The sequence below is a fragment of the Mirounga leonina genome, unplaced genomic scaffold, assembly GCF_011800145.1.
Source record: "Mirounga leonina isolate KUSES-001 unplaced genomic scaffold, KU_Mleo_1.0 Mir_175, whole genome shotgun sequence".
In the NCBI taxonomy this organism is placed as follows: Eukaryota; Metazoa; Chordata; class Mammalia; order Carnivora; family Phocidae; genus Mirounga; species Mirounga leonina.
In genome coordinates this window covers 23,608,770-23,632,025 of record NW_023270453.1, presented here as the reverse complement: position 1 = coordinate 23,632,025, position 23,256 = coordinate 23,608,770, and the positions used below count along the sequence as shown (strand labels likewise).

Here is a 23,256-nt window from a genome sequence, read left to right as displayed (position 1 = left end):
AAGCAGGAAGTCAGTGGGGGGCAGGGGAGCTTGGGGGAAAGGAGGAGGGGTGCCTGGTGGCTTAGTTAGCTGAGCCTCAGTTTCAGATCTGGTCTTGCTTGAGCTCATGGGTTGGGCCTGCACTGCATTGGGTTCCCCGCTCAGCCAGTAGTCTGCTTGAGAAAGAGTCGCTCTCTGCCTCCACACTCTCTCTCTCTCTCAAATAAATCATCTTAAAACAACAACAAAAAAAGAGGGGTGCCTGGGTGGCTCAGTTGTTAAGCATCTGCCTTCAGCTCAGGTCATGATCCCGGGGTCCTGGGATCGAGCCCCACATCGGGCTCCCTGCTCAGCAGGAAGCCTGCTTCTCCCTCTCCCACTCCCCCTGCTTGTGTTCCCTCTCTTGCTGTGTCTTTCTGTCAAATAAATAAATAAAATCTTTGAAAAAAAAAGAAAAGAAAAATGATGAGCTGACCTGAGCCCTTCCAGCCCTGGCCTTCTCCTCCTCCCCCCAGTTCCTGCATTTGCAGACCCACACCAGGCCACAGGCCGCAGGCCTAAGATGTGACTCCTGCCCTCCCCCCCCAAGCTGCCTCTCTGCCTGGCACAGGCAGGGGTACCCCTCCCTCCCCATCCGTTCTCCATCCTTCCCCCCGCCCCATGCCCCAACCTCAAGGCCTCTGATCTTGGAAGGAAGACCGAGGAGCTTCTGTGGCCCAGCGAAGGATGAAGACTCGGGTCAGGAGAAGAAAAGAGGGCTGAAAGCTCCTCAGGCCCGAGCGCCCTGCTGCTCTGGGAGCACCATTTACTGAGTCTCTACTATGCATCAGGCAAGGCATCGGCCTTCCAGTCCTCACCACGAGTCCGTGACCAATTGTGACACCGGTGTCCCACGTACAGATTTAGAGCGGTCAGGTGGACCCCAGTGCGGGTCCACATGACACATGTCCCCCCCCAACCACTGGGGCCCCCTGCTCCCGACACCACAGGCACTCCGCTGGGTTTGACCAACTTTTATTAAGACACCATAGCCAGAACGACGGGCCAGCCCCGGGGAAGGATACCGGTAAGGGGGGGTTAGCTAGGCCTGCATGGTGCTCCTGATGACCTGAGCCATGAAGGAGCAGAAATCGTTAAACACACTCCAGATGGCCTCCACCGCCCTGCAAAGGGCCTGCACTCCAGCAGCCAGGGTCGTCTTCAACCAAGCCAGCGCGGCCTGCCACTTCTGCCAGAGGCAGTGCAGCAGCCTCTGAAAGTACCTCAGGGCTCGCTTACAAAAGGACTCCTTGGGAGAGCAGCCCTCAGGACTCTGGTCTTCCAGGGAAAGGACAGAGGACCTCCGGACCCTGGAGCGCAGTTCCTGCCGCACCTCGGGAAGTAACGGAGAGGAGTCCTGCAGGGACGGGGTTGGGGGGCCGTTCAAGTCTTGGCCCCGGGCTGAGGCCTCCCAACCTTCCTGAGAATCTGGGAGACAGAAGCCCACAGACGAAGCTGCCCGCTTTCCCGCCAGCAGGTCCCCACACGCGCGGACTTCTCCCGCCGACTTCCTCCCCCTCTCCCGGCATAAACCACCGACGTGGTGCGGACCCTGAGCAGCCTCGATCGGAGCCCGGCCCCCAGCCCTTGGGGCCCAGCGGATGCGGCACTGAGGGCGGAGAGGGGGCTCTTGCCCGGATGTGCTGGGCGGGGGAGGCCGGTGCCGGGAGGTTGCCACCTCCCCGGTCTCGAGGGGCATCCCTTCCCCCTGTGTCCATACATGGCCACACCAAAATCCAGACAGAACAGGTGGGGAAGGGAAGCAAGGAGGGCCGAGGAGGGCGCCTCCCACGCACCTGATTGCAGTTCTGATCATGCAGATCCATGGCGGCGTCGAGCAAGGCCTCATTGAAGTCGTCCTGGGGAGAAGAGGGTGCGGAGGCTACCGGCCTGCTCCTGCCTGCTGCAGTCTGCAGTCCCCTGTCACCTCCATGGGGCCAGGTGAGTCAACAGGGAGCCAGGAGCCCAGACCCAGTAACGCAGCTGAGCATCACCCTGGGGACTAAGCTGTGGAGGAGGAGCCATGCCCAACTCACCTCCAGCTGCAGTAGCGCGACCTGCTCCTGTTGGGGAAAAATCACTCGTTTAATCCTCCCAGCGTCTCCCACACTCAGTCTTATCCCCAAGCCCCGGGCTGTTCTCGGCTCGCCAGGCCCCCATAGCTGGGTCCAGCCCAGGGGTCTGGGGACCAGGTGTCTGGCATCCCTGCCCTGTCATCGATATGCCCAGTGACTTGGACACATTCCTAAGCCTCCCTGGGCCTCTGCATTCCTCACCTGTGCACACACCTGCCACACAGGTGTGAACTGAGAGATTAGCCTATTGCAAGGATCTGTCCAGTGGAAGGAATGGGCAAACCTGGGGCAGCATCTTCATCTTCTCCATCACCACCATCATCGTGAAACCACCCACCCAAGCCAAACTGTAGAGAGCAGGCGAGTGGGGGGCACAGTGACCCACCTGCTCTTGTCCTTCTGGTTGATGTTGATGATTGTTAAAGAAACTGTCCACCATCTGGTGCTGTGAGGGGAGGAGAGGCAGCGGTGGGAAAGAAAGGCCTGATCCTCCCCACCCCCGCCCCCAGGGCCCAGGTGGGCTGGACATTCCTAGCTCCACACAGCAGGACCCAGACGCCCCTCACTCCCCCAACCATGCATTGGGAAGAGCTTCTTACCATTCTGAATTTTAAAATCTCAGTCAGACTTCTGCTTTCCTGTGGAGGTAACAGTAATTTTTTTCAGGCTCGTGTGACCTTCCCACCCCCCACACTTGCTGTATTCGTGCGCACGCGCGCGCGCACACACACACACACACACCTAGGAACATTGCTCTGGAGAGTGCAGGGTCTACCGTGTTACCGAATACCTGAGCTCTCCGTCCAGGCTGACAGTTGGCCAAGGGAAGGATTGGCAGTGGCCAGTCTTCTCTGAGGTGGTGACAGAGATGCAGGGACACCCGTGGCCAGAAACGCTTCCTGACTGCAGATTCTGCAGACCCATCTCCCCTGCCCAGACTCTTGGCTTGACCCACAGAAATGCGAGGTACACCAGAGCCTCCCTCCCACATCTCTACCTTAGGGCCACATCTGGTTTCCAGGGCATACAGGGTCTACTGCAATTGGTGCTTCCTCTGGCCCTCTCCAGCTGCCCCACAAACATGTCGGGTCCTAGAGCAACCCCCTTGTCCCACAGCACACCCTGTTCCTCAGGACCCCGACACACACACAGAGCTGCCCCCCATAATTTACCCCCAGACAGGAAATCTGGCCCCACAAGGACCTGCTCTATAAAGTGAATGACTCAGGGACTCCTGGGTGGCTCACTGGGTTAAGCATCTGCCTTCGGCTCAGGTCATGATCCCGGGGTCCTGGGCTTGAGCTCCATGCCGGGCTCCCCGCTCTTGGCGGGGAGTCTGCTTCTCGCTCTGCCTGCTCTGCCTGTCACTTCCCCTGCTTATGCGGTGCATGCTCTCTCTCTCTCTTTCTCTCCCCCTCCCTCTGACAAATAAAATCTTAAAAAAATAAATAAAGTGAATGACTCAGAATGTGAGGCTGTTTGTCAACAATTATTCAGAATTTCAGGACAGTGATGGCAGAGCATTCGACCAAGCAAGCTCAGGCTCATTATGAGACTGGGGCCCTGTTGAGTGCCTCAGACCCCTGCTTCCTCAGGGGGCTCCTCCACTGGTCTAGGAGAATGGGACAGAGCCAGGTGCATGTGGAGGGATCAGCAGGTCCGGGGGCCAGCATAGGTGGGAGAAGGGGGACCCACAGTTCGGAAATGGTATCCGGGGCCCACCGCCCCCTCCCCTCCCTCCCTACTCACTCTCGACACCTGGGCGAAGCACATGGTTGTTCAGGCCTCCAGGGGCTGTGACCTGGTGGGCAAGAACAGGTGTAAGGAAGAGTCTTCAGAGAAGCAGGCTTCCCGCCACCCCCACAGAAAGTCCCTTTGGCTGCAGCTCCCTCCCCGGGCCTCCACGGAGCCATCACCTTCTCACAGATTCTCCCAGCTGAGGTTTCTGCTCCTGAGAGAAAGCTGCTCTTTTAAGAGGGAGGAGGGGGGAGCCCGCCCTAAAGGCCGGATGTGGGGCTCTGTGTGTGTGTGTGTGTGACACAGAGACAGAAGCAGAGGACAGACAGGGAGACTAAAGGGTCTGGGAGGGGGTGGCCATGGCTCTAGCTGTGGCCACTCCACTCTGGAGTGAGCAGGAATCTCAGAGCCTGGAAACAGGCCTCTTCCCCAACCTCATCAGCCTGAGATGGGGGAGGAGCAGCGGGAAAGTGCAGTCTTGGGAAAGCAGACTGAGATGATCCCTGAGCTCTGGAAAATGAGGTCATCCAGCTGGGGGAAGTCACGAGGAATGTTGGCCAGGTCACTTGGAGCAGAGTGTAGCCCAGCTGCCAAGTCCAGAGAAGGTTCCCAGAACCTCCTGGCCTACAGTGTAGCAGGACCTGCAAGACCCCTCAGGTGGGCCCACCAGGCGGGGCGCCTGAACATACTGTCCCATGTGCCCCTGCAGGGGCGGCTGGAGGCCATGCCTATCTGCCAGGGGACAGGGTAAAGCCCTCAGGAGAGGTTGGGGATGGCTTGCTGTCGGCCTAGGCCCAGCCGACCAGGCTATCCTGAGCCCTCCTGGGGCCGAGGGATGCCATAGTCCTGCAACACTCAGGCACCTGTGTGTGGTGGTTGGGGGGCAGTCCCGGGTCCTAGCGTGCCTCTCACACAGCCAGGCCCAGCCCCTGCTCTCCCCTTACCCCGCTCTGGGGCCAAAACCCCTCCCAGTTCAGCACAGCCTCTGTCTGCCCTCTGTACTGGTGTCTGGGAGCGGGCACAGCAAAGTACAACCGCTGGGGTGCCTAAACCACAGAAATGTATTCTCTCTGACTTCTGGAGGCCAGAAGCAGAAATCAAGGCGTCAGCAGTGGTTCCTTCTAAGGGCCTTGGGGGAAGGGCCTCTCTCCCAGGCCCGCAGCCAGCCATCTTCATGTCCGAGTCAATCTCCTTGTATGTGTGTCTGTTCTCAAATCTCCCATTTTTATAGGGACAGCAGTCCTATTGGATTAGGGCCCATCCAATGACCTCATTACCTTGATTGTCTCTGTAAAGACCCTATCTCCAAATCAGGTCACATTCTGACGTGCTGGGGGTTAGGACTTCAACATATGAGTTTGGGGGGATACAACCCAGCCCCTAACACCCTCAAAGAGGACCTGGGCTCCTGGGGTTCCACCAGAAGGACGGAACTATAAAGCACATTTCCTTGGTGAAGGTCTCACTTGCATTAACTAGACCCCGGCTGGTGTCTCCCTGCCCCTAGGAGCCCATCATTGGTCTGAAACTCCTTTTGCGCACCTGGGAGTCCAGATCCTTCCCTGAGCCACCTTTAAATCCCAGGTGGAAAGAGAGAAGACAGCTGCTCCTGCTTCACCTGCAAGTAATACTTCTGGGCTTCATCTGGGGACGCCTCGCTCCCTGACCCCATGGGACACTTGGCCCCTCCATGACTGGCTCACAAAGACCACCATCTGCAGGCATTTTGTATTTCTTTGCGGACTGTACCATTTTCTTTATAGTTTTAGTGAGAAATAATTCACATACAATTCACCCATCAAAGTGTATGATTTTCATCACCTCAAAGAGAAATCCCATACCCCTTAGCCAGAACCCCCCAATCCCAAAACCCCACCTGCACCAGTCCTAGGAAACCCCTCATCTACGATCTGTTCCCGGATTTTCCTGTTCTAGACATTTCATATAAATGGAATCACATGGAAATGGTCACACTATGTGACCTTTTGTGTCCGGTTCCGTGCACTCAGCACAGTGTTTTCCATCCACAGTGTTTCCATCCGGCAACATGAATCAGAACTTCATTCCTGGGGCGCCTGGGTTGGCTCAGCCGGTTAAACCTCAGCCTTCGGCTCAGGTCACAAGCCCGGGCTCCTGGGATCAAGCCCCGCATCGGGCTCCCTGCTCAGCGGGAAGCCTGCTTCTCCCTCTCCCTCTCCCTCTGCCGCACGTGCTCTCTCTATTTCTCTCTCAAATAAATAAATATTTAAAGAAGAAAAAGAACTTCATTCCTTTTTATGGCTGAATAATATTCCACTGCATCAGTATGCCACCTTATGTATCCATTCACCTATTGATGGTGTATTTGGGTTGCTTCTACCTTTTGGCTTTTATGAATCCTGTTGCTGTGAACATGTGTGTGCAAGTTTCTGTACAGAGGTTTTTCCTTCTCTTGGGTTGACCAATACTTACGATGATGTTCTTTTGAGTCTAGCCACCCTAGTGGGTGTGAAATAGTAGCCCATCCCGGTGTGGTTTTGATTTGCATTCCCCTTAGGACTAGTGATGTGGAGCATCTTTTCCTGTGTTTGTTGACCACTTGTCTATCTTCCTTGGAGGAGTGTCTAGTCTGATCCTTTGCCCATTTTTAAACTGGTTTATTTATCAGGGCACCCGGGTGGCTCAGTCGTTAAGCGTCTGCCTTCAGCTAAGGTCATGATCCCAGGGTCCTGGGATTGAGCACCACATCGGGCTCCCTGCTCTGCGGGAAGCCTGCTTCTCCCTCTCCCACTCCCCCTGCTTGTGTTCCCTCTCTTGCTGTGTCTCTCTGTCAAATAAATAAATAAAACCTTAAAAAAAAAAACTGGTTTACAGCCATCAAAAGGAATGAGATCTTGCCATTTGCAACGACGTGGATGGAACTGGAGGGTATTATGTTGAGTGAAATAAGTCTAACAGAGAAAGACATGTATCATATGATCTCACTGATATGAGGAATTCTTAATCACAGGAAACAAACTGAGTGTTATTGGAGTGGGGGGTGGGGTGGGAGGGATGGGGTGACCAGGTGATAGACACTGGGGAGGGTATGTGCTCTGGTAAGCGCTGTGAATTGTGCAAGACTGTTGAATCTCAGATCTGTACCTCTGAAACAAATAATGCAATATATGTTAAGAAAAAAAGAAGAAGAAGGTAGCGGGAGGGGAAGAATGAAGCGGGGGAAATCGGAGGGGTAGACGAACCATGAGAGACGATGGACTCTGAAAAACAAACAGGGTTCTAGAGGGGAGGGGGGTGGGAGGATGGGTTAGCCTGGTGGTGGGTATTGAGGAGGGCACGTTCTGCATGGAGCACTGGGTGTTGTGCACAAACAATGAATCATGGAACACTTCATCTAAAACTAATGATGTAATGTATGAGGATTAACATAAGAATAAAAAAAACTGGTTTATTTATCTTCTTGTTATGAAATTATAAGAGCATTTTGTATATTCTGGATACAAGTCTCTTATCAGATATGTCCTTTGCAAATGTACTCTCCCATTTTGTGGGTGGTCTTTTCATTTTTTAGGGTGTCCTTTGAAGCACAAATGTTTTACATTTTGATTATGGGAGCATATCATTTTAAAAATAAAATTAATCAATTTGACATGGCCTTTTTCCATAGTATACTTAATATATTTTTAAAGGCTGGAGAAGTTTCCACAGAGCATGGTAGTAGCCACAGATTTCACCTTGGACACTTCCTTTGAGCTCCCCTAGCTGACTTTTGGGTTCCTCTCTCTCCTTCCTTCTCACACTCATTCTCTCTCCATCTGCCACCCCACTGCCCATCAACTCTGAACCCCAAATTCTTCTACAAAACAGAGCGATTCAGGTCTATCAAGTTCCTGCAGCCAAACTCACCCCAGGTCCATCTGTGCACAGAAGCAATGAAGGGCTTTCTCTCCAATTATTTTCCTTGTCCTCCTGTATGGGGCTCATAAGCTTTTAAAATACAAGTTTCCTCCTCCACATATTCTGAAAGGATCCTGACAGAGGCCCAGATTTCTGGTTTTCTGGCGGCTTAGGATTCCCAGTCATGGACTGGTTGAAGACCTCTTGTTGTTGCCCTCCTACTGGTCAGCTTGTTGTGACCCACTGATGGCAGGCAACCTCCCGGCGTGCTGGGACTTCGCCCGCGGCCCCCGCCCAAGCCAGCCCTGTGGGCTGGATGGCAACCCAAGAAATGGTCGCTAAGTGGCTCCACCCATAGACCAGGGACATCAACTTGACTCTACCAAGAACATGAAGAGGTTGGCCCCTAGGAGGAAGAACATGGCAGAGACACAGGAAAACCAGAAGGCGGGGGGGACAGCTGCTGTCCCAGCTCCCGTGCCCACCCCTCAAGCTTACTCAGATGCAGACTCTTGCATTCAGGGTGAGGGCGTGAGGTCTGCATTTTTAAGTTCCCTAGGTGATTCTAATGTGGAATATTCCAGAAGTATAGTTCCAAAGGCACTGATTTAGATCCTGCATTCTGAGAGGAGTGGGCGGTGGGGTGGGTGAATGAGGTGGCCCACCCACTCATCACCCAGCGGTGCTGAGGAAGCCATGGCTGAGTCCACGGTCTTCCCACCGCATGGAGCTGAGGAGAGTCCAGGAGCTCTCCTTGAGGGAAGCGGCAGGCCCTCCAGTGTGGAGGCACTGAGGGGACTTGTAGGGATAGGAAGGTGTTCTGTTGAACGGACACAGCACTGGGGCCAGAGTGGCACCAGAAAGTAGGTCCACGGGGCTTAGGTTGTGGAGGGTCGTCTGGGTGGCCACTGATGTCACCCAAGACGTGGGACACACCCACGGGTGCTCAGGGGTAGTTTCGGGGCTGGGGCTGGGGCCCCCAATCCCTGTGGCAGTGAGGACGTCTTGGAAGCGGGACAGGGTGGGACAGTCCTGGGAAACTCGGAGCAGCGGGTGGAGATAGAGGCTGGGGTTCAGTTGCCCAGTCATGCCATTCCTCTGAAGCCAGCCCAGCCCAGAGCCGGGACTGGGAGCCGCTGTTGCCAGGCGGGCGCAGGGCTGCAGTCGGCTGGTGTGCTCAAGAAGCACCAGCTCTTCCGAGAGAAGGAGCGTCTTGCGGTAGAAGCGCGCCACCGCAACGGCGCGGGTGCAGGCGGGGGAGGCGACGCTGAGCACAGGACTGGTCCAGTCTACGCGCCAGCCATTTGTCCCCGGTCCCCAGGGCTTAGCTCCACCCACATGCTCCCAGCTGCGTCCCCGCAGAGTCCCGCCCCTGGGAACAGAGGATGTGCCTCCGCGGCTACTCAGGACGACACCCCCCCCTACACACACACACACACACACACACACACACACACACACACCCAGACCCGCCGTGGGAGACCCGTCCCCCTTAACGGGAGGCGACGCCCCCCACCAGCACGGCCAGAAGGGACAGCAGGAAGGACAGCGACGGCCGCCCTGAGGCGTGATTGATCTCGCACGAACAATCGCAGGTCCCAGGTTCCAGGGTCGCCTTGGGGGGCCTGGGGGCGCGTGGGCCAGCGCTGGGGGCCGGGCAGTCCAGCCACTTGGGGCCCATGGGTTGAGGGGCCTCGGGCTCGGCCTTGACGCTGCCCTTGGGGAAGCGCCAGTAGTGGGCGCCCTTGAAGAAGTAGGTGTCACCTGCGGGGGTGGGAGGAGACACTTCGGGGGCCGGCCCAGGCCGCCCCTCCCGCGGGCTCCCCGACACCCCCAGGATGGCCCTCTGCCCGTCCCCGCGGCCTCTCGCACCTGTGTTGCTGACGGTGACATCGTCCGGGGCGTGAGGCGCCCCTTCCCAGAGACTCAGGTCGCGGGGGTAGCCGGGGTCCGGGCGCGCCGCCGCCTCGTCGTAGCGCCAGTAGCGCTGGCCCCGGATCACGTAGGTCTTCCCGTTCAGCGGCCACGAGAACACGGCGTCCGCCTCCTCTCCCGCCGGCAGCCCCAGCTCCGTGAGCGGCCGCGGGGCGCCCTCCAGCTGCCGGTCCTGGAACACCCAGAACTGGGGGCCTGCGGGGGAGCCGGCCTGTGAGCGGGTGCGCCCCCCGCGCGGGCCCCGCCGCGCCCCGGCGCCCACTCACCGCTGAAGAGGAGGATGCGGCCGTCCGGATGCCGGGCGTAGGCGGCCTGGATGACCTTGACCTGGGCGGGCAGCCCCTCCCAGAAGCGGTGGAGCCGGGCGGGCCGGGGGGACACCAGCTGTCCCGAGGGCTGCAGGCGCCAGAACCAGGGGCCTGTGGCGGACCGAGGGGCAGGAGATGGCAGGAGGCCTTCGCCCTCAGGGCGCGTGGCTGGGAGACAGTGCTGGCTCTGTCTCCCGCGGCTGGCGGAGCAAGTCCGCCTGGGTTTTAAGGGTGCAGTGGCTCTGGGGTGAGCAGCTCTCCTAGGCTTTGCCTTGTGTTTTTAGCACTCCAAGTCCTGCATCCTGGGAACCCCCACAGGCGCGGTGGGTCATCCTAAGGGGGCAGGAAGCCAACTCTATGGGGTCAGGGGAGAGCTGGAGGGACTCACCTTTGAAGAAGAAGATTTCACCCCGGATGTTAGCGACAGCGTCAAAATTGCCACCACATCGGTCAGGGACGGGAAGAGAGGGGCTATAAGGGAAAGGGGAGGTGAGCAGAGAGGGGCTGAGGCTCCTGGTCTCTTTGCGTAACTGTTAGGACAGTCCTATGAGGAAGGGACTCTCGCCGCGCCCATCTCACCAAGGACCACACTGAGGTTAGGGACTTGCCCCCAGGTCATACAGCTGGAGAGGGACTCACCTGTCCGGGGGCACGGCAGGGGGCGGGGGAGGAGGAGCCAGGGGTTTCCTTGTGGGCTTGTCATGTGGGGTTTGGGGCACCTTCCCTGTGGAGAGAGAGTCAGAGAGGCGTGAGTTCCCAGACCCCGTTGCAGCAGAGCCCACAGGGCAAACCGCCCTTCCCCAGCCCTGTACCGTAGAGCTGCTGCAGGCCTTCACGGTCATCCTGGGACAAGCGGTACTTGTGGGGGTCGCCCACGGGGCCCTGGTAAAAGGGCCTCATAATTGAGTTGGGTGCTGAGGAGTGGCCCAGGCCCAGGGCGTGGCCAAACTCATGGACAGCCACAGCAAACAGGTCAGTCCCCTCACCATCTGGGGAAGGAGGGAAATTGGGCTAGAGCTGTGCCCTGCCCCCACACCAGGAACGAAGGTGGCCGGGAAGCCCCTGGAGTGGGGCCCGCCGGCAGACAGGAATAACCAGGAGACCCTCCAGAGGTGGCTATACCCAGACCCTTCTGTGAGCCATTCTGTCCTTCTTGTGTGCATTCACTTATTTGGTAGATTTTTTTGAGTAGCCTTGTTTGGCAGTTCTGGGAACTTGGGTACCGGGCTGAAGAGACCCACAGAAGAGGTAAGGGAAGGGGTAGGAGGAGACAGTCTGGACAGACGAAGGGGTGACCTTTCGGATGTAGCGCCGGCCCCCAAGCAAGGAAGGCTGTGCATGCAGAAACACTCTGGGGGGGGGGAGCAGGAACCTGGGGGTGCATGCATTTCTCTCAAGGAAGCCCCAGTCCCGCTCCAGTCTGTGGTCAGAACTCCCCACCCACGGTCTCCTTGGCCTCGGTTCCCAAGACCTTCACCCCACTCCCACCCCCATGGTGCTCCCCCTCCTCCCATGTGCACCCCGCCAGTGCCCCCATCCCCTCAGTCCTCTGTCACCCTCCCCCATCTCCCCCTTCCCACAGCCTCCACCCCTCCCCTGCCTCCCTCCGGTCCTGGGCTGCCTCCCTGCCTCTGCAGCTTCATCCATCTCCTCGGGCAGACACTCAGACCAGTCTGCTGGCCCTGGAGGCCAGCCTCGTTCCCAGCCTCTCTGACCACAGCCTCTTCCTTGGGGACCAGCCCAGGTGCCAGGAGTGAGCCTCTTCACACTCCCAGTTGCTGGCCAAGTCCCAGCTCCTCATCGATCCACCTGCTAGCTCCTACTTCAGCCGCTGAGAGGCCAAGAGAGCAAGACTGCAAGATAGCCAGAGAGGTGAGCAGCTGCCCAAGGAAGCACAGTTTCCACAGATGTTGATCTACTGCCTGGAAATCTCTAACTCGGGCCAGCACTGTTGAAAGTGGGTTTACTGGAAGGAGCCTGGTGATCCAAAAAGCAAATTTCTCTCAGCCCCTAAGGTCTGCTGGATGAAAGTGAAGAAAGAAATGCGTGGGTCAGTCTTAAGAAGAGTAGCAAGTACTTGCTCTCATTCTCCTCTCACAAAACCTCTTTCTTCTGTCCTCATTTGACAGGTGGGAAACTGAGGCACAGGGAGGTCAAGTCAAATGACAGTATAGCCAAGTACTCTGGCCGTATTGTCCTGCCTTTCAGCAGCGACTTCAGATGGTCTTGGTCAAACTGTGTACGTGTTGATGGATTTGGTCGTTGACTATGGGTTTTCTTATTGCCCTGAGGCCTTTTTCTGAGAAACTGGAGGAAGCTGGGTGTCTACATCAAGTAGATCTCCTTCATCCCTCACCCCTCCTCCCCCTGCTTTGCCTCTCCTTTGGCCACACCCTTCCTTGCACCCTTCTCACGCTCTGCAGCTGGGGGAAGACACACAACTGCAGCCCCAGCCCCAGCCCATGAGATTCCTGGTGGCCAGTCTTCGGGGGTCCTGAACACCTCCTCTCAGCTCTGCTCTGGACCTCATCAGACAGCTCCTTTGCGCTCTCCACTAGCCTCAATTCCAGGCCCATAGCCCCTCAAGCTGCTCCCCAGCTCTGGCCCCCAACTCTTAGGTGACAAATGCTGACAAATGTGTTTCCTATTTCATCAAGACAGACCATCCGATGCAATCTGTAACTTCCTGTGTGCCTAGGCAGATACCTCCGTCTCCTCCATTCTCGCCTCCTGCCTCCTGCCCTGCCCTGTGCAAGGACCCTGCTTCCCTTACCTCCTCAAGGACAAGGACAATGCCCCACCCACCCCTCCATCCATCCCTGCATCCCTGCACCCATGTGTCTATCCATCCACCCATCCTTCCATCCATCCATCCATCCGTCCATCTATCCATGTATGAATCCATTCATCCATCCCCCATCTCTTTCTTTCTGTTGGCTCATCCAGCATCACCAAGTGCTCAAGATTCCCTCATCCTAAGCCACCCCAGTACCTATCTGCCCCCATCCACACCCCTCTCCTTCCCTAGCAAGTTCTGTAGTCAGTGGTCTAAACTCAGTCTTCTCTTCCTCGGTCCCTCTCATGCCTAACGTCACTGTGGTCGGGACTCCTTCCCCACCCGCCAAGTCTGTAGGCACTAAGGTCACTTTGTCCTCAGATGATCACATCCAGGCCCCTGTAACTTACTGGCCTGGCTCGCTGCCCTGCCCACTGCTCCCTGTTCCCCTCGTCACCCTGTTCCTGGTCACCTGTGGGCCTGTTCTTCCTCCATTTCCTTTGGTTCCTCCTCTCCTTCTACCCTCCCCTCAACTGTGGGGCTCTCCACAGCTCTGTGCTTGACCTTCATGTTCTACACTCTCCTCCTGGAATCTTACCACCCCCCGAGTGCCACCAGGCCACTCTGCAGTGAGCAGAGTGCTCCTGCGTGCGGGCCCTGTGCTGACCGCTGTAGGTGAATTACAAGCCCACCTGCTGGCAGGTACTATTATAATCCCCATTTCTCAGATGATGAAACTGAGCATGGCGTAGCAAGTGGAGGAACCCTGACCGGAGTTTCGCTGCAAGCTGGCGTGCTCAAATGCTCACTTCTGTGGATGCTGTGGGCACCTTGCCCAAGTCAGAGCCCGTGTGCTCATTCCCTGGCTGCCCCCTTCCCCAGAAAACCGCGCTCCCTCCTGGCCAGCCTCCCTGCCGCGGCTCACAGTCAACGGCAGATTGCTGAGGGACTAGAAGAGCTGGACCCCTTGCCTCCAGGCAGGACCAGCCGTGTGGGTCAGGCTCCTCTCAGCTGAGACCGCATCCTGACTAAGCTTCTTTCCCCAGCTCGCTCTGGTTTCCCTTTCCCCTACCAACATATCCTGAGAAACTGCTTGCACAAGAACTTTCATCTTGATCTCTACTTACGGGGAAGCTGACCTAAGTGAGAGAAGCCCCAGTTCTAGAGTGAGACACTCGACCACGAATGCACCGCCCACACTGAACGGCCCATGAGCGCTGCAAACACGCAGCCAACCTAAACTCCCCTCTGCCCTCTGAGAGTCTGCTCTTCCTCCTCCAGGGGCCCCTGAGTCAGAAACCTAGCCATCACCCCTTCCTCCCCATCCCCTCTGCCCCCAGGATCCGGTTAGATCCCAGTCTTGCCCACCCTGACTCAACTGTCCTCTGACCCACATCGCCCAGCACCATCCCTTTCCTGGACCCTCCAGAATGCAAGACCTTCCACGGTTCCCGTTCCCTTCCCCCATCCTCCCCATTCTGTCCCCGTGCTTCCAAGGCCCTCTTGTTATGAGACACACACTCTCCGTCCCAGCACCGTATTTCGGCCTTCCAGCCCCCCATGGCCCCCTGTGCTCCTACCCCTGACAACCCTGGACTCAGCTAGCTCACAGGCTTGTGCTTTTCTCTGCGTCCTCCCCGCAGCCCTACATGCCCCGGGGCAACAGGACCTGGTGTGCTAGTTGGCCCTCAGCATACACATGTGGGATGAATAAAGTCACCACTTCTAGGAAGCCCCATCAGTCAAAGGCTTTGGGTAGCCTCTGAGCACCACAGGCTGGAGGACTTCCTCTGCTAGGATTCCCCCAAGTTGTGTCACCATGTGTAGCAACTGCCAGTTAGTCTTCTGACTCAGCTGCTGCAAGGGGCTGTTTTCACCTCTTTTAGTCCGCAGCTCGGAGCGGGACGCCTGAGAGGCCTCAGTGATGGGTAATGTTCTGTGTCAACTTAGTCAGACTATGGTGCCCAGTTGTTTAGTCAAACACCAGTCTAGATGTTGTTGTGTAGGTTATTGTGTAGACGTAATTAACATCTACAATCAGTTGACTGTAAGTAAAGCAGATCATGCCCCATGGTGGGTGGGTCTTGTCTAATCAGTTGAAGGCCCGGAGAACAAAACCTGAGGTTTCCCAGAGAGAAAGGAATTCTGCCTCAAGATTGCAACATAGAAATCATGCCTGGTTTCCAGCCACCTCACTTGCTCTGCAGATATCAGACTCAGGACTGCAGCATCAACTCTCACTTGAATTTCCAGTCTGTGGGCCCGTCCTATAGATTTTGGGTTTGCCAGCCTCCACAATCCTGTGAGCCAATTCCTTAAATAAATCACTTTGCACACACACACACACATGCACACACGCACCCACTGGTTCTGTTTCTCTGGAGAAGCCCAACTGATACAGCCCCCATCGATACATGTGATTCAAACCAAATTCTTAAGGACAGACAGACCTGGGGAGAGGACCTCTCAGAATAGGGAGATTGTACCTTTTGACCCATAAGTCCATGTCTCCTCGTCATCAAAGTGAGTGTCCCCAGAGATGGGGTGTTCCCCGGGGAAGAAGGCATGGGCTAGGGTACCTCCCTGCCCGTCGAAGGGGTAACTGTCCTGGTGGTATGCCCGGGCAAAGTCGATGAGGATGTCAGGCTCTGTTGGGTCCTGAGAAACCAGCTCCTGGAATTTGAGGCCTGACTCAATGCCCCAGGTGGCCAGGGCATGGTGCATGAGGGTCCGCACCGTCTCCTGGGTCAGTGCTGAGCTCTGCGGGAAGGAGCGTACCCTGGGGAGACAGAAGGCAGCCGGTCCACACGGGGCCCAGCAGGCAGGCCAGGGTGGGGTGCGCACCAGGACCTACCTCCACGTCAGGGTTCGCTTCCTCCACGTGCTGCCACTCAGAGCGTACCGGCGGCGGCGCCTGACCAGCTCCGCCACCCCCAGCATGTCGGGCAGGGAGCAGCGGGGCCTCTGCATAGTGGCCATCGTCACTGGGTCTGGGGGAGAGGGTGTGGGGGAAAGGGATGAGCAGTAGGACACCCTGCTGTAATCATGGTACCCGCTAACCTTCTACACGGACACACTGAGGCTCAGAGACGTTAAACAACTTGCCCAAGAAGGCCTCGCAGCTTGGATTTGAACACGGGCTAGCCAGGTCAGGTAGCCAGCTCAGATCAAATTAGGACCCTGCTCTCCAGGGCAGTGTTACCCTTTTCACTGGGCCCTGGATGGACTGCCTGCCTCCATGTGATGCTCAGCTCTGGGATCTGGGGGTCCTGCTTCCCTGAGCCCTGGCACTGGGACTCTGGAGAAAGGAGCCATGGGGTGCAGTGCAGAATTCTCTCTGAGGCCGGAGCCCCCTGGGAGGTTGCTTGCCCATACCTCATGCCCTAGGTCCCTAGTCCTCACCACGTCCTAAAGTCCAAAGCCCCCAGGCTGGCTGGGCCTCTGGTCTCCCAGGTTAGATCTGCCTGGAATCCCCTTTCCTAGTTCAGCTCCCTTCCCAGCTGTCCCCTCATCTTCAAACGAAGGTCAAACCTCACCTCATTGGTTGAGGTGACAAAGAGTAATGGGGCACATACAGATGCTAGACGCTACTTGGCAGTAGGCAGGACAGAGAAAGGTCCTACCTTCCTTGTAGCTAGCCAGCATCCCCCCAGTTCTCTCTTCTTCCCCATTTTACCCGACAGATGAGCCTCTCAGCTCTACCTCCAAAATATGCATCCTGGATTCAACTGCCTCTTTCCTGGTCTCCATTTCCACCCTCCATTCTCCATCAGCAAGCAGAGGAAGCTTAGAACTGTAAATCCAATCCAATTGTCTCCCTCCTTCAAACACTCCAGTGGTTTATCATGCTTGTAATCAAACCCACCTTTCAAGCATCGCCCCCCACCCACTCGCAATTAGGTTCTTGCTTAACTTTTCAATCCTTCTCTCATTACAGACACACCAGTTTGTGCCTACCACAGGGCCTTTGCATTTCCCTGGGACACTCTTCTCCCACATCTTCCCATGGTTGGCTCCTTCTATTTGTGTCCTATGAGTTCTTTGTGTCATTCGAGCTCCTCTCACCCCCGACACCTTTCAGAGGGATCTGCCCTGACCAGCATTTTATTTTCTTCAAAACACAGATCACTATCTGAAATTATCTTTCACATTTTTGTTCTCGATCTGTGTGCGTGTCCCATGAGAGCAGGGACCTTTTCTGCTTTGTTCCTCACTGCACCAGCAGAGCCTGAAATGGCCTTACACGTAAGAGATTCTTAGTAAATATTTATTGGAAAAGGAATGCCTGAGAATCTCATGGGTTTGGCCCCAAGACCAGCATTTCATAGCTCCTGTGATTCAGGTGCATGCTGAGGTTTAGATACTGCTGGCTAATGGTCAGGCTGGGTGCAGAGGCAAGGCTGGGGAGGGGTGTGTGTGGGGGGGTCTACCTACCCAGGAGGCCTGTCTCAGGCAGTCCGGCAAACCTCTGCATGACCTTGATAGCATCCCTCAGCTTTTCAGGGCTCTGCAGCTGGGCTTGGGCAGGGTGGGGTGGTGGCAGATAGCCATAGCGGGTCAGCCAGTCCTAGACCATAGGAGGGAACAGGGGAAGCGGATGAGTGGGAGAGACGCCCCCTTCCCACCACCATCCTGGAAGCCCCACCTCTCGCCAGGCGTCCAGGCATCCGGAGCCCAGGGGGCCCAGCCCCGGTGACTGCCTACTGTCCATCTCAAAGTGCGGGCTCTCCAGCCCTGGGTTGTGTCCGGACCCAAGAGTCCTGTCCTCCACCTCCCCACCCCTACCCCTCAACAGATCTTCAAATCAAAGCCCCAAACCTGATGGGTCCAAGAATCTGGGTCCCCAGACCCCATCCCCAGTCACTCTTTGGACAGTTGAATCAGCTCCCAGCCTGGTCCGAACCCCACCCCACCCCGCAGATCCCAGGAGCCCCCAGACCCCGGCACTCACCACTCCCAGGCTCACGTCCTGCGCGGAGAGCTCCCGGGCGCGCGCGGGCGGCGGCAGCAGCGGGAACAGCAGCGCCAGGAGCCTGAGCATGCCCGCGGGGCTCGAGGGGACCTGCCCAGGGCCGCTCTGGGGACCTGGGGCAGGGGTCCGGGACCCGGAGAGGCTCGGAGAACCCTGCGCGAGCTAGGAGGGGTGGGAGGGGGGACCGGGCGTCGCGCTGCGGGTCCGGGACCCTGGGAGGCACCACGCGGGGGACCCGGAGACGTCCAGCGGAGGGCCCAGGTGGGCCGGGGTCGCTGCGGGTCCCGGGAGGGTTGAGAAGGCCCGGGAGGGGGCGGAGGTGCAGGATCCGGGGGCGCGGCGGTCCCTCCCTCCGGGCGGGGCAGGACTGCCGCAGCCGTTGAGCGGTGGCGGCCGGGCGAGGTCAATGGCCCAGCCTTCGGACGCCCAGCGAGCAGGGGGAAGCCGGCTTCGGAGAGCGCGGGCGGCGCCGGGGGGGGGGGGGGGGCGGCGAGGAACCCCTGCCGAGTGTCCCCGCCTCCGATGCCCCGGCCGCGCCCGCAAGTTTCTCTTCCCAGAACCCGGCTCCGCTGGGACTCTCCGCGGCCCGGCTCGTTTCTGCTTTCTCCACCGCGCGCAGCCCGGCGGGTGAGGGGAGGCTCCGGGGCGCCCCTCCCCCCGCCCTTCCGGGAGACCCCGCGGCCGGCAGCCGGCGGCTGGGACGCTTCCCTTCGCCGCGGGGTCCGGGGCCGCCTCCCCGCCCGGCTCTGCTGGCGCCCCCGTGTGCGCGGTGCCGCTGCCCGGGCTCCCCGCCTTCGTTCCCCGAGCCCCGTGGGCCGCGCGCGTCTCTGCGTCCGCAGGCGGGGGTCCCGGCCGCCCCGAGACCGCGCCCCCTCCCGCAGGTGCTAGACGTGTAGGACCCGGTGCCAGGTGCGCAGAGTCTGGAGCGGCCCGGGGCGGGATGCGCAGGACGGAGGAGGGGGGTGAGCCGGAGCGGATCCGGCAGAGACTTGGGGACCCGTAGAGCCACGCCTCACCCCCGCCGGGGAAGCCCAGTGCTAGGAGGCCTTGCGGCAGGAGAAGGACCGGGAGGAAGGTGGGGGGGCTTTCCGGCGAGGGGAGAGGTGCGTGCGAGTCCAACAGCTCTGTCTCTGCAGCAGGGCAGCGATGGGGCCTCCTGCGTTTTAGATAAAATAAATACTGAGCAGGATTAGCGAGCTGGAGATACAAACTAAAACACTGAAATCCTGTATGCGTCCAAGCCAGCTGCGCTAACAAAATACCACGGACTGGGCGCCGGAAACAACAGACGTTTGTTTCTGGAGGCTGGAAGTCCAAGATCCAGGTACCGGCAAGTTTGGTTTTTCCTGTCATTTCAATTCCTCCCCTGGGTTTGCAGGTGGCTGCCCCCGGCTCGTCCTCACCTGGTCTTTCCTCTGTGCCCGGCACCCCTGCTGCCTCTGGGCACCCACATCTCCTCTAACCGTAAGGGCACAGTCAGGCCACCCTCACGGGCTCGTTTTGCCTTCGCTGCCTCTGGAAAGGCCCTGCCTGTAAAAGCAGTCACAGGCTGAGGTCCTGGGGATTAGGACTTCAACACAGCAGTTGGGGAGTGTGGGGTGAGAACACAGTGCAGTCCATGATAAACCCCATGTGTGATAAAAACCTGCACTTCGCCTTCCCAGCTTCTCCTTTATTCTCAAACCGCACTCATGAGGCTTCTGACACCAGAGAGGTGTTGGGTTTTCCCCAGATCAAAGCATTATTTGGGACACCAGGTGAGTGTCCTGCAGCTCAGTTAGATTCTGGCACTCACTGGAGGTACCACAGACCCCACAGGGTAAGGGCTCAGCCCCTCCTCTCCCCAGCCCCCCACTTCAGGTGCCAATCACTAGTAGTAGGTCCCTTGGTTACCCACAACTTTTCCCAGCTTGGCTACAAACTGGAGGTTCCTGCGAGCCCCTCTCCCCTCATTCCATTATATGCTAGAACAGCTCACAGAACTCGGAGAAACAAGTTTACCAGTTTATTATGCAGTGAAAGATATAACAAAGGATACAGATAAACAGCCAGATAAAGAGATACACCAGGTAAGGTCCGGGAGGGTCTTGAGAACAGGGGCGCCTATTCCTGTGGAGTTGGGGGTGCCACCCTCCAGCATGGAGATGTTACCAACCCCAAAGCTCTCCAAACCCCAAACTTTGGGGAGTTCTATGGAGGCTCATCACATGAGCATGATCAACTAATAACTCAGTCTCTGGTTCCTATCCCCTCCCCGGGTGATGGCAGATGGGGCTGAAAATTCCAAGCTTCTAATCACGGGTTGGTCTTTTAGCCTCTGTCCAGGAGCTCTCCAGGAGCTCTCCAGGAGCTCACCAAGAGTCACCTCATTAGAACAAAAGACACTCCCATCACCCAGGAAATTCCAAGGGATTTAGGAGCCCAGTGTCAGGAACTGGGGTCAAAGAGCAGATGTTAGAACAAAAGATGCTCCTAGTGCTCTTACCACTTAGGAAATTACAAGAGATTTAGGAGCTCTGTGCCAGGACCCAGGGGCTAAGGCCCAATATATGTATTTTCTTCTATTATTTCACACACACACACACAGACACACATACACCTGGTCTCTGGCCACGGGACCCCTTGCAGCAAAATGATATATACCTCAGGTACTGCACATTACTAGTATCCCACGCAGTCCTTAGTAATCATTCCAGTCCATCATCCTATTGCATGAAAATGTCTCTCAGGGTGAGGCCACTCGGGTTTGCAGGCTTCTCCTCAATCTTGTCAGGGTGCAAAGCAGGAGTGGTCTTGGTACATGTATGGCTTCACCCTTTTGGACGTCCGGTACAATCGAGCTAAGATGACAACATCCATCTCTTGCTCTGAGCCTCTTTGGAGGTATTCATGGAATATTGGATTTCCCTTATGACATAACTCGTTTATTCATTACTTTCCCCGTAACTGCTACTCTTCCTTTTCTCCATTTGCACCCAAACTCCCCTCTGGACGGGACGTGGGGTTCTGCCACTGTGCTGGTCTAGATCGCGGGCAGGAGCACCAGTCTAGCAAGTGCTTGCCCTCAGCCCACTGCCGTCCGCATAGGGTAAGTCAGGTTACAGGGGTGCAGCTGCAGAACTAGGGGGCTATGTTTACCACCAGCCAATATGGCTGCTTTTACTGTTAACACCGATTCTGTCAGATGGGGTGATGGCACATCCCGCCCTGTCAGGCCCGTAGGAATTCTGACACAAGGTTTAAAATGCGATTGTAGTTTCTTGTTCTGGAGCCCTCGCTGGGTCAGACACTGGCCATATGACCACTGCATCAGGTAGGGAAAAAAGCAGATGAGGTGATGTGGGGATCCTGGCACCTTCCCCACGCCTTCTTCCCCAGATCCACCGGGAAAGCAGAGAGGATGCTCCTTTACCCCACTCGTGTTCACGGTGAGTGTGAGCACACACCTGTGAAGGCTGAAAGCCAGCCCTTACAAACTTTATAAACACCCCCTCCTGTTTTAGACAACCAATGTTTTCATCGCCTCTTCTAATGCTCTACCAAACTAGTCTCTGAGGAGGATCTCTCTCTGCCCATTGTTGGACATTACGGGCTGTAAACGGTGGTCCTTGGTCTGAAGAAATGGTTGGCTGTGGCCTCTTCTCTGTTCTTGTTATTTTATGGCTCTCTGAGCATTTGCATCCACCTGTGGCTCAGTCAGCAAAGCCCAGCCCAGAGTCGGCGTCTCTTCCTGTAGGGACCCACCTGCAGCCTGTCTCTTTGGCTGGCAGACAAAACAGCTCCTACTGGCATTGCGCGCCTGAGGCCACAAGAGGAATGTGTCGATTCGGCCATCGGTGCCCCCACGTCCACTCATTTTGTGGACATGTTAGGTGAGCACATGGGGATATCTGCTTGTTGCGTCCAGTCACCTTCCAAACCTGGAAGGGGGTTCTTCTGAGCAGCTTCAACATGCCCTACTTTCTTTAATGCACCCTGCAAAGTCCCACAGTGATTTCCACGGGACAGAGCCTCATATGGGCACCTCTGTAGTAGGCCGGGTCGCCACTGTCCTCCTGCCTGCGAGTCAGTAGAAACCAAAACATTAGGGTTTTTACCCCTGTTCAAGTCTTCCTTCACAGCTGGAAAAACAGTTCGCAATTCAGCCCACCGGACTGACTTGTTTGTACCTTCTTTGATCAGAATGGTGGCCTTCCGAACAGGATGTTGCCCGTTCCCTTCAGAACGGCCATCCACAGAGAGCCAGCAGCTCTTTGTTGGTCAGGGGGGAGCTGTTTACGGGGCACTGTCCAAGGGACAACAGAATCCAGCGGCATCTTATGCAGTTCCAGAGCCAGCCCCGGGAAAGAGGCTCAGTGCTCAGAGGTGTCTCTTTGCATTCCGCAGGCAGCACGGTCCTGTATAAACCATTTTTCATTTTATCAGGGCACGCTTCTGGGCACTGCCGTCCCCATGAGAGTGTTTCTCTGACATTACCCAAGACAACACGGGTATAACAGGTGCCAGGATCATTTTAAGTCCTTCCCTCACCAGGGTAACTTCAGTTTATGTTGGGGAGCAAGGTAGTACATACCCCTCAAACGGAATATTCTCTAGCCCAAAGTCCCAGTGGTCGTCGCTGGGGGGTGCTCACACCGTCTACACAAGGGCCAGAGCACAGAGACTGGGCCCCTCCCTGCGCTACTCCGTTGGCTCTGGAAGCTTACAGGGATCAGATCACCACCTTCTGCTTTACAATAGCAGTTAGAGGAAACATTCCCCAGTCAGGCACAGCCCCATCCCCAAAGTACAGTCTGGCTTGAGAGACTCAACCACCTCATGTAACACCTGTTCCAACATACCAATTCTCGTACTTTTACCTTAATTCCATCAACCCTTACATTCCTGACTGTTAACCTCCATTTAGGACTTAAAGCACTAGGGCTCTTAACCCATTAGGACAAAACCCACAGGTTTTGTGGGATCCACCCCGGATCACTCATGCAAAAGGCCTTGGATCAGAGAAGATCCTGGGAAGATGGTGGAGGAAGAAGCACTGGGAACTGTCTCCCCACCTGGACAACTACTGCACTAATAGAATCTAAAGTAACCACATTAGAACTCTGGAGTCCGGTAGAAGGCTTACAACTTCCAGCAGAGGCTCCAGAAGGTAAATTGCCATCGATTTCAGCTCTTCCCACAGTAGCAGCCTCCGGCCCCCAGCCCCACACAGGCAGCCAGCCACGTGGTACGTAGCTCGCAGGGTGAACTAGGGTGGACGAAAGGGACCCTGTCCTCCAAGTATCAGGAATCTCAGCCCAGAGGTGCACAGAGGTGGGCAGCCACTGCTGTCCCCCACCCCCTGTGACAAGCCCCTGTCTCTCCTGCTGAGGTGACTTCCAGGGGATTTGAAGGGCTGGTGCCTTTATCCCCCATTCATTGTTCCCTTTTCCGCTTTCAGGAGCCAGACATTAAAAACTAGAACGTTCAAAACCACTGCATATAATGGAGACAGAGAATAGAGTAGCATGGTGGTTACCAGGGGCTGGGCTGGGGGGGAACTGGGGAGATGTGGTTCAA

At 56.8% G+C, this 23,256-nt stretch overlaps 2 protein-coding genes across 3 annotated transcripts; both read right to left on the bottom strand.

Moving 5' to 3' along the window:
* Nucleotides 1-977: 977 nt before the first annotated feature.
* On the bottom strand, nucleotides 978-9,098 carry IL32 (interleukin 32). 2 transcript variants are annotated; one of them, XM_035022093.1, is made up of 7 exons: nucleotides 7,716-9,098; nucleotides 3,843-3,894; nucleotides 2,693-2,731; nucleotides 2,479-2,538; nucleotides 2,055-2,081; nucleotides 1,815-1,877; nucleotides 978-1,375 (listed from the first exon to the last, which is right to left on the bottom strand). In XM_035022093.1, exons 2-7 carry the CDS (start codon nucleotides 3,864-3,866, stop codon nucleotides 1,061-1,063), a joined length of 528 nt encoding a protein of 175 aa, XP_034877984.1. In that variant the 5' UTR covers nucleotides 3,867-3,894; nucleotides 7,716-9,098; the 3' UTR covers nucleotides 978-1,060. The 2 variants fall into 2 exon arrangements, with proteins under 2 accessions (XP_034877984.1, XP_034877983.1); XM_035022092.1 differs by lacking the exon at nucleotides 7,716-9,098 and adding an exon at nucleotides 4,010-5,609.
* On the bottom strand, nucleotides 7,238-18,083 carry MMP25 (matrix metallopeptidase 25). The gene is made up of 10 exons (XM_035022073.1): nucleotides 17,677-18,083; nucleotides 17,160-17,292; nucleotides 15,580-15,715; nucleotides 15,212-15,504; nucleotides 10,762-10,938; nucleotides 10,589-10,673; nucleotides 10,338-10,420; nucleotides 9,908-10,060; nucleotides 9,579-9,836; nucleotides 7,238-9,470 (listed from the first exon to the last, which is right to left on the bottom strand). Exons 1-10 carry the CDS (start codon nucleotides 17,764-17,766, stop codon nucleotides 9,199-9,201), a joined length of 1,680 nt encoding a protein of 559 aa, XP_034877964.1. The 5' UTR covers nucleotides 17,767-18,083; the 3' UTR covers nucleotides 7,238-9,198.
* Between the last annotated feature and the right edge of the window lie 5,173 nt (nucleotides 18,084-23,256).